This window comes from Trachurus trachurus (genome assembly GCF_905171665.1).
Source record: "Trachurus trachurus genome assembly, chromosome: 11".
NCBI lineage: Eukaryota > Metazoa > Chordata > Actinopteri > Carangiformes > Carangidae > Trachurus > Trachurus trachurus.
In genome coordinates this window covers 31,153,378-31,167,844 of record NC_139904.1, presented here as the reverse complement: position 1 = coordinate 31,167,844, position 14,467 = coordinate 31,153,378, and the positions used below count along the sequence as shown (strand labels likewise).

Genomic DNA, 14,467 nt, shown 5'->3' with positions numbered 1-14,467 from the left:
TAGAGTGTTTGGACCGAAACACGGGTCTGTCAGTCACTCTGCTCTGCTCTGAGCCGAAGAGAAAACATTTATCGTATCCTACAGTTTTTATCCAATGAGGAGAGAGAACGGCATGCAGGGCTGTGTGTGCAGCCAAGGGATGCGCGTGAATGTGGTGACGTAGGGACGAGGACTGTTATGGTGCGTTCAAGGAAACTCGTAACTCGTGTTTTTCCGACGTGTGAAGTCATACCAGTTCGATCTGGTACGACTTCACGGGTCGGAAGTTACGAGTGGCCGTTATAGTGACTTTCACAGGTAAAACAGGTCGGAAAAACACGAGTGGGTTGCCTGGAACGCTACAAAGTCGTAAGTCGTGACTTGAAGCTGTCATTTACGGTTTCAAAAGCCTGCCTGGAACGCAGCATTAGCCAAAACGACCGGATCGCTTACTTCTGCTTTAATTTAATTTAATTAAATTTTTATTTTATTTAATTTAATTAATTTCATTTCATTTCTCCTTTATTTATTCAGGGAAGGTCAAATTGTATTTTATTTATTTATTTTTGTCTCATTTTATTCTTATTTATTTATTTATGTATTTATTTAACTCCATTAGTCTGATGTCTGATGTCACTAATCATTCGCTTTTTTATTTCTATTTTTTTGTCTGTTCGAGGGGATATGGGTGAAAATGTTTGTACATTCAATGTTGAATTTGAAATGCATTTGAAATTTCAGTAAAAAATATTGTTTTAAAAAAACAAAACTGCCACCACGCTGCCACTGAGCCATAAAACCTGCATCAGTCCTGGTCACATGAGGTCTTTTTCTCCTTCCTCTGCACAGCCCTCCACGTGCTCGCGGGAGAAAAGCATGAAAAGCGACAACGACAGAAGCTGCCTGGTACGACAAGATCTATGAGCATTAACCCCTGGACAGAGGATGCGTTATTGTGGTCTGTCGTCAATTAAACACAGAGCCCTGAGGCCACATTGGAAATGTCAGATCAATTCAATATATACCGCCGCCGCTCCTCTGCTCATCACTGTGTGATTGAAGCTCTGCAGAGACAACCACTGTGGGACGTGATTAATAATAGCTGACTTTTCTAAACAGAGGATACAGTGTGCAAAGTTAGCTGTGTTCTGAGAATAAGAGGTCAACAACATGGATTTATAGTTTGGAAGAGGGATGAAAAAATTAGAGAAAACATTTTTAATTGAATGCAAGAGTAGGATGACTCAAAAGCTTCAAATAGTTTTACAGGAAGAGAAAATACATGGATTTTGCCTAATTAATAACTTTTTAACATGAATTTGCCAAATATCAACAGATGGTCAATTAATATGTGGAAACAGGATTAAAGCTGGGAACTGCACACAAATCGTCTAAATAGCAAATGGCCATCACATGTATCTAGAACTTTAAATGAAGTGTGGCGCTGTCGGCAGATTGCTAGCAGAAAGTGAATGCACAATTGGGACGATGGTACGACCCACTGAACCATACTCCAAGAACTGTGTCCATGTTTTCCACCATTAAACTAACAACAGTTGATTTAAACACGTCCTAAATACACTTGCAGCCTGCTCCTTAGACCATGTGCTTGATTTTCAGCTGCAAAATGTCTCACTCACAATGCATTCTGGTCACAACAGGACACATCCCATAAAAACATGGCCCACAGTTCTTTCATATGTAGATTCAAAGGAGTGTCATTATGCCTGCTGGTTAGTGTTGTGTTAAAGGAGACTTTTGAAAGTTTTGCTATCGTTAAATAAACTGTGTTTGCATTAACAGCAGTTTACTTATCACTCTTACCAACAGTGTCAACCACTGATGAGGTTATAACAAAGACCGTTTAGAAACAGTATGTTTACTGTATCTACATCTATTCCTGTATGGCAGTGTTTTTCAACGTTGGGGTCGCCTGAAATTCAAATGGGGTCACCTGAAATGTCTAGTAATTGATTAAAAAAAAAATTACTGATAAAAATGTATATTTTTAACTAAATATTATTCTTTTAAAAATTATGATTAAAAACACCCCACACAATCTTAAACAACTGTATTCTATACTTTCAATTTCTCAAATATAAATCGTGTTCAAATAAAATGCAGCATATAAAAATAACCCAAGCTGGCGCATCTTGATGACGAGGTCGCCAGAAATTTGTGATGTCAAAATGGGGTCACGAGCCAAAAGAGGTTGGGAACCACTGCTGTATGGATATATCCTGAGAAACTAACTTTGTTAAAGACCTGTCCGTCTCAGCAGCAACACACTCTCGTGCGATCTGGCACGTCTTGTAAAAACCAAACATGAACTTTGTCTGGCGTTAACATCATCACAAACCGTGTTAGAATGTTAAGCTAATGTCAACTCAAATTCACGAATGCCAGGCCCAGCGCCAGGATGAAGTAACTGAGGGGCTTTTTTATAGAGCGCAACATAGGAAGCATAAAAGCACTGTTCCAAAATCAAATAATGTATTTATTAAAATTTCAAGAACTATACTATCAGAACATCAAAACCAAAATACGTGGTCATTTCTAAAATCAAATTACACTGCCCAACCAAAGAAAAAGTCACCATTTGGATTTAACTAAGCTAACAGGTACAGTAAGAGCCTCCCATTGGATAATTACTGCATAGATTATTGTGCTTCAGCTGGCAACAACTTATCTGATGCAGTCTCATTTCTTAAACAACCATGTCAGTAGACACATCCTGTGGTCGTGGAGAAGATGTTAATCTGTTTTACAAGGGTCAAATTATTGACATCAAGCAAATAAAACATTCAATGAGATTGCTGAGACTAAAACTGGATTAAGAACTGTCCAACTCATTATTAAACTGGAAGGAGAGTGGGGAACCATCATCTTAAAGGAAGAAACGTGGTCCAATGTGACCACAGAGTCCAGACCTCAAACTCATTGAGAATCTTTGTAAACTTAATGCAACTCTGAACAGAAATAAATGTTGTGACACTGCAGAAGCTTAGTGAAACGATGCCACAGCGAATAGTACATGCTGTAATCAAAGCTAAAGGCGGTCCAACTAAATATTAGAGTGTGTGACTTTTTTTGTCGCTTCTTTCTGTACATTGATACACGTTTGTTTTCACTCGGGTCCAAACGCCACACCTCTGGCACAGCGTCATGTTTCTGTGAGGACTGTTTACGTTTAGCTTTACTTCTCAGAGTTACATTTTTACAATGGAGACATAAGTACACAGGTATTTGTAGCGTCGGCCATTTGATTTTTAAATTGGATCATGTGTATTTACCTTTCTCTGCAAATACTAGATTTGAAGCAGAGTTGCAGGAGCTACAGGAGCCTTTTTAGCTCAAACATGAGAGTCAGAGATTCAAATGGTCAGAGCTAGGTGGTTAACATGTTAGCTTCAGAAGAAAAAGGTGAAAGAAAAAGAATTTAAAAAAAAATAGAGGTAAAAGAACAAAGAATGTTTCTAGTCTGGGAAGGAAACAGCTTTGTGCCACCATCATAACTTTGTGCATTCTGTATCCAATATATGGCTTTTTTCACACAGAGAGACAAAGAGGCAGAGACACGGTCAGGGTGATGGGGGGGGGGGGGGGGGGGCTGAGGGCCCGAGCAGGTGTTGTACAAAGAGATGGAACACAGAGTGAAAAGCCACGGGGGCATGAAAGATGTACAACCAAAGACAATGGGTAGTGACCTCTGTGGCACTGCAGATACGCTGACTGCAGGACTCTGAAGCACAAACTCTGTTCGTCATGACTCACATCAAAGGCTGTCCTGACTAAAATAGCACTGGTAAACAAAAGTCTTTCCCCTTTGTTATCCCGCACTCACTCAACTTCTGCTTATTTGGTCAGACGTGAGAATAATTCACAAGTTGAGTTAAGTAGAATCAGAAAAGGATTGTTTAGTGACAGTGGGCGCTAACCTTTGGTGCTGACGATCTTGGACGTGAGTTCCAGAGTCTCGATGTCCTCGGAGCCGATGTTCTCCAGGGTGATGGTCAGCTGCTGGGTCTCTCCGTTGAAAAGCGCCACAGACACGCTGCTGGACAGTTCTTCTTTGGACATGGGCTGAGGCGTGTGAGCTGACCTGTGCAGGGTTAGAAAGAAGGAAGACGTTCAGTGATGAATAGACAGAAGAAAGTTCTGATCTTTTGTTGGTATTAAGGATTAAAGCTTTGAAGGGGATAATGCAAACGTTCTAATGTTGGTAAAGAAAAGTCTGATGTGGTTTGATGTGATTCAAACAATTCTATTATACTTTTTTATCATGATTTCAAAATAATCAACCACAGATACGTGGCAGCAGATGTTTAAAAGGCCTACCTTCAGATTTTAATGAGGAGAATAAATGAGTTTTTGGAATCTCATTAGCTGTAATATAATATAATCATCTGTTGATCAATCCTGATTGTAATTAAAGTATTTATCATACAAAGTTTTGAATATGTGTAACAAAATTCACCTTCACACAGTTTCCACTATAAAATTCCTACAGTAATAATACATGGGAGTGCAACATGCATGGTACTGCCACACGTACAACACAATGAATTTTAAGGGATAGTTCAACATTTTGGCAAATTGGCCCATTGCCATAATCCCTATCGTTTTAGCAGTAGGTTCGTTACCTTTAATTGTCGGTGCAAGCTATTTTTAGAACGGCGGAGCAGAGCCGTGAGCTGCTCAGAGCTACGCTACGGAGGCTCATGGGATTTCTTGTTTCTCTCATCAAACTCATCAGATACACAATCTAAAAACTCCAAAGCACTCTCGAGGACAAGTTGTGACCTGCACATTCACCACGCTATGAGATAATAACAGAACGTTACCAGACAGAGTTGTTTTAGAGGTAAATTCAGCAAGCAGTGCATTTGTCTCAAAATAACTCTGTCTGGTATCGTTCTGTTATTATCTCATAGCGTGGTGAATGTGCAGGTCACAACTTGTCCACCAGAGCGTTGTGGAGTTGTTGGATTGTGTATTTGATGAGTTTGATGAGGGAAACCAAGAAATCCCATTAGCCTCCGTAGCGTAGCTCTGAGCAGCTCACGGCTCTGCTCCGCCGTTCTAAAAATAGCTTGCACCGACAATTAAAGGTAACAAACCATAGGGATTATAGCAATGGGCCAATTTGCCAAAATGTTGAACTACCCCTTTAATAGTAATTTAAAGGGGCCAGTTGTGAGTTTTCTGTGCTGCCTAATGGGAGAGAGTTATGCACACTGTAGGTAAAGTTATGAAGTGCTGGTGATGGAGCAGGTTTTAAGGAAAAATAGAAAGAATGTTCTGTCTTGACGGGACAGGATGGTGATCGCTGCCTGACAGCAGCGCTGTGTGTCTCGTTGTATGTCTGGTCGAACCTCAGTCACGTCACAGTAAAGTCCCTCCATCAGCTGTCAAAAGATAAACATCTGCAGCTGATGCTCGCAGAGTTGTTGTTTTTTTTTTTTAAGAGCTGCCACCATCTGTTTTTACAAAACGATGCAAATACTGGAGCAAACGAGAATGTCCAAGATTATGAAAGATCAAATGCGGGTGCTCAACATGCCTCATTATACATGCACATTTATTACTTTAAAAATGCAACAAACACCGTGCCTGAGGGCGGAATTATAATTCCAGCCATTACCAACTCCCTGTACTTTCTGTCTGAGCTTGACTGCAGGCCAACACTAAAATAGCTCCTTGAAATGTTACTGACATTTATGTGCAGTATGTATGTTATGGTGGATAAAACAAAGATGGAAACTTTCTATCCAAATCCTGGAGAGTGGATATGTCACTCCTTTAGACAGAGTCAGTAAAACCGTTTTATAAAATATGGTAAATAAGCATTTAAGCTTGTAAATTACTGAAGTTAATAACAGTAACAGTGGTGTTTGTAATGTCAGGGGTGGGGTTTGGTTTTTTATCTAAAGAAATGAGTGAGGCACTGTTGGACTGGTCAAAGCAGAGGGTCTACTGTGCCTGAGGACCCAATGAGACCACCAAGAGACTGGTGATGCTCCATTTCCATTCTGTTTGCTTCATATGTCTGCTGTAGTGCTCATTCAGCACTCCACAATAATAAAAAAAGATTTTCCACATCAAAAGCTGTTCAAGTGCTGTACTTACAGGCATGACCTGAACAGTGCATTTACAGCAGGTCCACCGTCAGAGTGATTTACAACACTCCAACATGGTGCTCCACCTGCTATTTTCTCCTAGTAATAACCCATGATTTATCCTCTCATGTTCCCTGGTTTTTCTAAATTTCATTTCACTTACAGAATGTACGGGCAAACAGATTCACCTATTCTACTGTACTGTAGGTCTTTTGTGCCTTCTGCCATTCAATTGTTGAATGCTGAGCTGGCTTGAAGCTGTAGTTAGTACAAGTACTGGGTGTTTTTTATGTATATTGCCCTATTTATGTATTTATTGTCATACTTATTTACTTACTTTCCTCCTCACTTGTATGTATGCTTGTGTAAATGAATGTGGTGCAGTGGTCAACTGTAGAAACAGAATTGCCCTATGGGATAAATAAAGTAATCTCAACTCAACCCAGTTAGTGTTTCTGATAGAGGAAGAAATATGTGATGATTATTGAGTTGAGTTTTAAGGGGTATTTTGCCTTCATTGTGATTGGCTCAAACCCCTGGCTGCCATTGGCCAGGGGTTATGTGGTATGGACAGTACCAGCAACCCTAATGAGTGTTACAGTTGTTTTAATGCACACAACCCTGGGCAGTGTTTAAATGTGCAATAAACATTTTTAAAATCAGTTGATCTAACTGTAATTATTGGTATGAATTACCAATTAAAATCACAAATCACAAATGTTAATATATAATTAAGTATGAATATATAATTAGTCTGATTTTTTTTCTCTCACTGGCAATTTATTGATTCTCAAAAGAAATGAGGCTCTGTTTCATTTCAGTGGTGAATCCGCTGAATCTCAAAGTTCCATCTGCTCATAATCTTTACAAATCCAGAGTTATCTCTTTTGTTAGACAGAGAGTTAGTTTAGAATCTGGCTTACGAGAAACGCAGTTTGGTCTTCGAACCTGATCCTGATCTGCCTTTCAAGTGTGAAAAGCAGGCAGCCCCCCCCCCCCCCCCCCCCCCCCCCCCCCCCCTCAACCCTCGGTTGTCAGGAAATCAGTTCAACTCGTGGTTTCTCAGCAGTAATGTCTCTACATGTGCAAATATGCCAAATATTCCAGCATGGAAGGAATGTATAAATCACAGACAAAATACAAACCTACTCATTAAAATTGGCATTCATCAGCCGAATAACTGAGGGGATGAAGGAATTTTGCCTCGACAAATTTACCAGGTACTGTTCTGGGGGCCGTTTTCCATTATAGGATGGTCGTCATAGTGACCACGCAAAAACACCGCACAAGACCTCTGTGACGTCAAACAATAGAGGTGACAATGGGATGGACGACCTCCTTGATAGACGACGAAGGGGCTGTCTTTTTCCAATATGAACTCAACTGACTGAAAAATTGTGACCACTGTGATGTTAAAAAATGGCGGGCATGGGTTTCAGCCATGCAGGACAATCCGTTTCTCAGCCAATCAGTGGCCTGCAGTGTTTTCACGTCTCCCTTTAGTTTCTCTTTACCCATTTTTGGAACCTTGGCCAAGGTGGTGTCAGGGAAGTAGAACCAGGTACAAGATTCCAGGACGGGTGATTTGAGTCTAGTACAGATCCCCGTCCCCTCCTCTCATACTTGGATCAGCCTGGAGGCTGCGTTCGTCTGTATTTGCTGCTGTTTTGTATGAAATTCTGCTCAGTACCGATCAACTATCTTTTATTCTAAAACAAAACTATACAGTAATAATAGCGTCTGTTAGCTGTGACATTCAGCCCACTCCACCTTAAAGTCTGCCCGTTTTAATCAGAGAGATACTTAACAGTGAGTCACTGTGTAAACATCTCATAGCCTGACCATTTAGCTTGTTTTCCTCGTTAGGGAAGTGAGTACACTATCGATGTGCGCTGCCTGCCGTGTGTGTGAGTGGAGGGACAATGACACATTTTTCATTGTTTTGGCTCTGCACTTCAGCAACAATGGATGTGAGATTAAAGTGCTGACTTTCAGCTTTAAGGGTGTTTGAGGATGTTCGCATCAATCGTGGGTGAACAGAGGAGGACTCGTTGCCCTTTATTACATTTTCTAATGACCAAACGGCATCTCGTCTGTGCTGTGAGTCACCTGATCTCACTTCACTCTGCATGTGTTGTCACTTACTCAAGCTAAACATGCAACCAGATATTAGATGTGACGCGTGTACTGAAGTTGAACTAAATGCGCTCTATAAATCTGTAGGGCATGTATTAAAAAGGTCTATAATACTCCCAGTTAGTTTTTATCTTATGTGGACCTAAATGCCCTGAGATGAATGTGTCAGTACTTTAATCTTGTGATGATTGTCTCATCCAGTATGAGTAAGTACAGAGCAATCAGCCCTCCAGCTAATGGACTGCACTGTAAACGTGTCAAATGATCCGGTTCGCTGGTTTGTCAAACTGCGGCTATCACAAATGTTACGTGCTATAATGTTAAATGTTCGGTTCGATAAAAAAGAGCTTTTGGTGCTACGCAGCAGATGTGAGGTGATGCGAGAGCAGGGAGGTTTCTGACCGTGGTAGAGATGTGCTGAGCTGGAGGCGGGGGAGGGAGGGGATGACCTCCACCAAGCAGCCGCCCGTCTTCACACTGTGCAGGCCCTCCAGCAGGCAGTCGCTGGTCACGCCGAACACCGACGTGTGGTAGCCTGGGTTCAGAGTCACACATCAGAGTACATGAAGTGAACTTAGAGCTTAAAGCTGCAACTTTTTCATCAAAACGATTCATTTTTCAAAAATAATACATCCACAGAACATAAGGGGTGCAGAATAAAAGTATTATTATAACAGGTTTTGTTGTGTGTGTATAAATAATTGTTTTATAAATTTTGACAGGTCCAAAATATATAAATATTTACATTTGGTTATGTTGGCTACGTCGGCATGAAATGATCTCTGCGCCAATAGCATTAGTACGTTGATGTCACGTAAGGCGGAGCTCAGGGGGGCCAGATTCTGATAGCTCTGTGGAGAAATGGCATCATGCTAATGCTAATGCTAATGCTAACTAACGGTCAGCCGGTACTGTAACGTTTCCGGTGCAGGTGTGATGCTGTGGGTTTGTTGGGTTCATCTGCAGCTGAGTTAGTGTGAAATGATTCAGATGTGAATCCAGTCCGCTGTCAACACTGCTCGTTAAATACGGTTAGCGTTAGCTTTAGCTACTAGCCGCTCCCTATAGGCGTTACCTGGCGAGTGTGAGTGCGACACCTACTGGCCGGGAGGAATTAAACTTGCAGCCAACACCTTTAATGTTAGAATCGAGGCTGGAAAAGGCAGAGTAGTGTTATGTTTTCATCTGGACTCACCGTTGACGGTGATGTTGCCGGCCGTACGTGGCACACCAACCAGAGTGACGGGGTACAGGCCGGACTCTGCAGGCAGGGACAGAGCAGCAGGCAGGGACTCAAACTCCACTCCAGAGGTCAACAGGCCCTGAGGACAGAAAACAAGATGATGATCAACATGCAACAGGTAGAGAGCAGTTTTATGAAACCATAAACTGAGTCCACCTCTGGACCAAACAGGAAGTCTTGGTGAGTCTCTAAACTGGCTGCTCCAGATGCTGTCACAACTTCATTTTGTGAGTAGAAACGAGATCTTGATTCTGTAAATAGTTGGCATGTAGGCTATAAACTGTAAACATCATGGAAAACATAAAGAATAATATGCAGCTAAATAAACCCTGTGGCAAAACATGCATGGAAAAAAAACTATTGCTATTGTTTGAAGGTGAAAAATGACTTTAATAAACCACACATGTTGCTGTGTTATGTCGTCCGCCAAGAATGGAGACACGTTCAAGTCCTCCCCGAGAACTCCCGTAAGGTGCTACTGAGATACCACATCCAAGAAAATGTGGCATACGAACCCAACACCAGTACAGAGAAATAAAATAAAAGAAACATCTACTTCCTATGAGGAAAATGTCCTCCTTCACAAACAACAAATGGCTGAGTAATGTAGCAGTAGTTAGGGAACCCTACTGAGAAAAGAATTGCAATGATATTAGAGTTTTAAAAAAGCCAGAAAACTGAAAACAACAGTCTATAAAACTTCAACAAAATCAAAAACCCTCAGCTCTCAGCTTGTATTTGACACTCCATGATAATGTGGCCACCACTGAACAGACAGTGATGTGCAGCTGTCTGATCCCCCAGTGCCAGTTTAGTGTGAAGCATCTCTGTCTCCAACGGTTTCGTCTGCTCCATCATCTTAATCCGCCCATGATGTCGCCGAGATTAAACCTCTGACGGCGTGAGACGGCCATTTCCACAGAAAATAACTGTTCTCCATGGGAAATGGCCACTTGAGCCATCAATGCCTGAGAGGTGATTGAATGCGAGTCCTGCAGATCACAATGCGCAAGGACCGCGGATCAGACGGCTTTCAAAACCCAGCAGTCCGCTTGCACTCTGGGCACTACGGAGACCAGAAACATCCCATCATGCCGAGGTTTTTCATCCATTAGAAAAACCTCGCATTGACCATCCAAAGAGTAGTCGTGGGTCAACTCAGAAAGACTTGCAATGTGATTTATAGACAAATCGCTCCAAGTATGATTCTAGTTTATTACTGCTGTATTAGCCATCATTTTTATTGGTTGATGGATGGATGGATGGATAGTCTGATGACAGCGGGGACAAAGGGTGTATGACAGGCTCTTTCTTGAACTGTCAGACTTCTTTTGAGGGATGTCACCACAGCCCTTAGTAATTAAACTGGTGTGATATTAATTCTAAGAGGAATCGCATTAAAAACCTTTAAAATAATCCATTATCCCATTTCTGACCTAAAAACAACTCAGCAATTTTCAAGTACCGTGAGAGTAAGAGAAAGTTCTTTTTAAAAGTTGAATTTAATTCTCGACGACTACATTTTCAGACTCAATGTGACCTTGATAATGAACCTAATGCCACTTTGCAAAATAACTGACTTCTTATAAAACTAAGGCAGCGTGCAGAGAGATGGAAATGCTGTTTGAATAAAGGCAGGCCTCATTTATTTGTAGGAGAGTTTGGCGGTGCAGTGGAGGAGGGGGCTCCAGCAAAACAACACAGGCCAACTTCAACCTGACTCAACTTTACCACAATGCAGCCTCATTCTGTAAGGTTCTGTTCTGGTTGTCTACTGTCACACCAATACACACTCCTGCTGGATTACTTTGTAAAGTGAATAGTGGTTTACATCATCATCACAACATGATCAGCACTGTACAACTGCTGACTTCATTCTCTAAATCTGCTGTATCATTTGCAGAGAGTGGTAACTACAGTACAAACAATAGAAAATGAAATGACCATTACTAATAAGCTGCGTCTCCATTGTAAGTTTAGCGTTACTTCTCAAGGGTTTCATTTCTACAGGACTCATGTTAATGTGACTTACCACATGTCTTTTTCCAGTCAGTCGTCATGGAAACATGACGCTCTGCCAGTGGTGCACACTGTTGGGAAAGTTCACATTCTAAATGATTTAGTTCAGTTCACAAATTTTAAAATGAACTAGTTCAGTCATAGTTCATAATTTAAAATTTTGAACTAAGTTCACGGTTCCAAAAATGAACAAGTTCATAGTTCTTTTTTCTTTTCTTTTTTTCAATAGGTTGCTGCAAGCTATTATTTTTCACAACGATTGCCTCAGCCATATATGACCACAGACAGTAGGGCTGGGAAGATATGCTTTTCTTCCGAATCGATTCTTCTACGATTTTTTGGATGGCGATTCGATTTAAATTGCGTATCTATGATATTGCCCATTTTTAGTCTGCATTTTTAACATTTATCTGCACTCAAATACTGTAGGAGCCTATAAATTAACATACTCCATTATAAAGTGAACTTAAACCCCTTGGTCATTAAACCTGGACTCTCTCTATGTAAAAAAGGCGAACAAATGCGATTTTTTCTCCCACCCCTAACAGACAGCAATTATTTGATCAGTTTTAACCAGTGTTCGGCACGTTACTTTAAAAAGGTAATTATTTACTGTACAGTTACTAGTTACTTTCACCAAAAAGTAACTGAGTTACAACATGATGGAAGCAGGCTAACTAATTACCAGAAAAAGTAACTATTGTGTTACCAGTTTTAAAATAATGCTCAAATATGTCAGATGACTTGGACTTCTCTCTCTAACTCTGGTTGATCTGGCTCCGCAACACGCTGTATCACTCCACCTCTTCCAGCGCCTCTGATCCAAACAGCTGATAGGTGTTGCCAGATTGGGTGGTTTTTGGGTCCGCTACATATTAAAGGGATAGTTCAACACAATTTTGGCTAATTGGCCAAAGTAGGTTCAGTAGGTTCATTACCCTTTTCGGTGCAAGCTATTTTTAGAACAGTGGAGCAGAACCGCGATCTGCTCAGAGCTACGCTAGGAGGCTAATGGGATTTCTTGGTTTCCCTCATCAAACTCATCAAATACACAATCCAACAACTCCACAACGCTCTGGTGGACAAGTTGTGACCTGAACATTCACCACGCTATGAGAGAATACGTTTGGACCAGAGCAGCAACAAACATGTGTGAACATGGACCATACTAGCTGAAAAATGAACCAATGTATCATTTTGACTTCTGGTGCGCACCAGTGGTCCAGACCAGTATGTGTGAAAACACCCTCAGTCTTCAGACAGCTGATCGGTCCAACTGTTTGCTCCTGGTCTGAAAAGGGGATGGACGAAGCTTTTAAATTTCCATCCACCACATAAAGACACCATCAAGACATACATAACAAATAAATTTAAAAAAACAACAAAAACAAAACAAACAAACAAAAAAACATTGTGAATTCCCTCACCAGTCCTACATTTGTCCTATATTATTTATGTATTTATTTAATCCATTTCATTTCATTTCATTTAACCACCCCCATCTTCCCTACTGTACACATTTCAACAAAACATTACTGTATATATTTCAGTCAAACTTTACAATGTCACAGTGGTGCTTGGCTATAATGTCAGAGAATCACCAATCAGTAGTAAAGTCATCTTTAGTCTAATCAACAACTGTTCCCTAGATTTCTACCAATGTGTTTTGAAATTGAAATTAAAGATGAAACACAGCAGAGCAGTTACACGGTTACACTGGAGCTGTTACAGGCCACAGGATCAGGATGGGCTATCACCTGCAGGATCTCAGGATTCTCTGATGGATAACACCTTAAAAAAGAACTGAAATACACAGCAAGTGGTTGTCACACTCCCTCCGGTGACAAAACCAGGCAAGAGCAGCTGCTGCTCATTTGCAGTCATGCCGAGGCCCGCGTGCGCCTTTAAAGTTTTCCGCCGAATGTGTAATCATGCCTCCTCGCAAAAACTATATTTACATTCCAAGTACACAGCGCCTGGTTGCACGAGGCAGACTGAGGTGACGTAATGACTGCATCAATCCCCCTAACAGCAGACACTACCTCACTGGAGGGAAGGCTGCCGAAGAGCTGAGCCTCCGAGGTGCCACGGCTGTGATTTAAACTCTCCTTGCTTTCACTTCAGGACATTGTACGCCTTTATTGGCCTGCAGAAATACAGCTGGTAACCTATTGGAAGTAGTTCATTTGCATTTGGCTTTGAAAAGGTTAATTAGCCGCTTTTCATTAACAATAATGATTAGAGCACGGGCAAAGTGAATCGCATTGTTTTAGCTCATGTGTGCAACAAGTATATGCAACTGACCTTTTGTTGCTTTGACCAATGCTTTGATAATAGTGGAATTACCATCGTTGATTATGGTCTGGCACATAACTGCAAGTCTGAAGGCAAAGAGTCACAGAAGAAAGAAAGAAAGAAAGAAAGAAAGAAAGAAAGAAAGAAAGAAAGAAAGAAAGAAAGAAAGAAAGAAAGAAAGAAAGAAAGAAAGAAAGAAAGAAAGAATAGACTGGATCCCCCCAGAAAAACAATGTAATAACGTCTGTTATTTTCAACATAAGTAAATAACGTCTGTTATTTTCAAGTACATAAGTAAATGACAGACAAACCTGAAATAATAGTTTGTGGTTTTCTATTTGTTCTTGTGGAGAGAAAGACAGTGACCCCCTCTGAAAATGAAAAGCTGGGTGTTGTGGTAAAAAAAAGCCCCACATTAATAGAAAATCGATAAAGCACAAAGAAAAGCTGGGTATTAGCGCCGAAGTCGTGTGGCGACTGAGAAAGAAGCGCCTGCCTTGCCAAACTGCGGGGTCACCTTGGTGACGGAAGATGAAAAAGTGACCTTGTGCGCGTGTGTTTGTGTGGCACAGTGTGAGCTGGTGTATATACCGGTGGATATACGGTTCTGGGGTCTAACAGCAGTCACTTTGTCTGGGCGACAGAGCCGGTCTTGGCAGCCTGCGTGGCCTGTGTG

General features: G+C 41.1%; 1 protein-coding gene across 2 annotated transcripts in view; it reads right to left on the bottom strand.

Moving 5' to 3' along the window:
* Nucleotides 1-14,467, bottom strand: part of trappc9 (trafficking protein particle complex subunit 9) — a 319,927-nt gene that overhangs the window by 239,775 nt on the left and 65,685 nt on the right. For both annotated transcript variants that reach the window (XM_083981671.1, XM_083981672.1), the window contains 3 exons: nt 9,430-9,556; nt 8,637-8,769; nt 3,918-4,081 (listed from right to left, as the gene is read on the bottom strand). In XM_083981671.1, the coding sequence (XP_083837797.1) occupies nt 3,918-4,081; nt 8,637-8,769; nt 9,430-9,556 (424 nt within the window). The remainder of the gene's footprint in view (nt 1-3,917; nt 4,082-8,636; nt 8,770-9,429; nt 9,557-14,467) is intronic.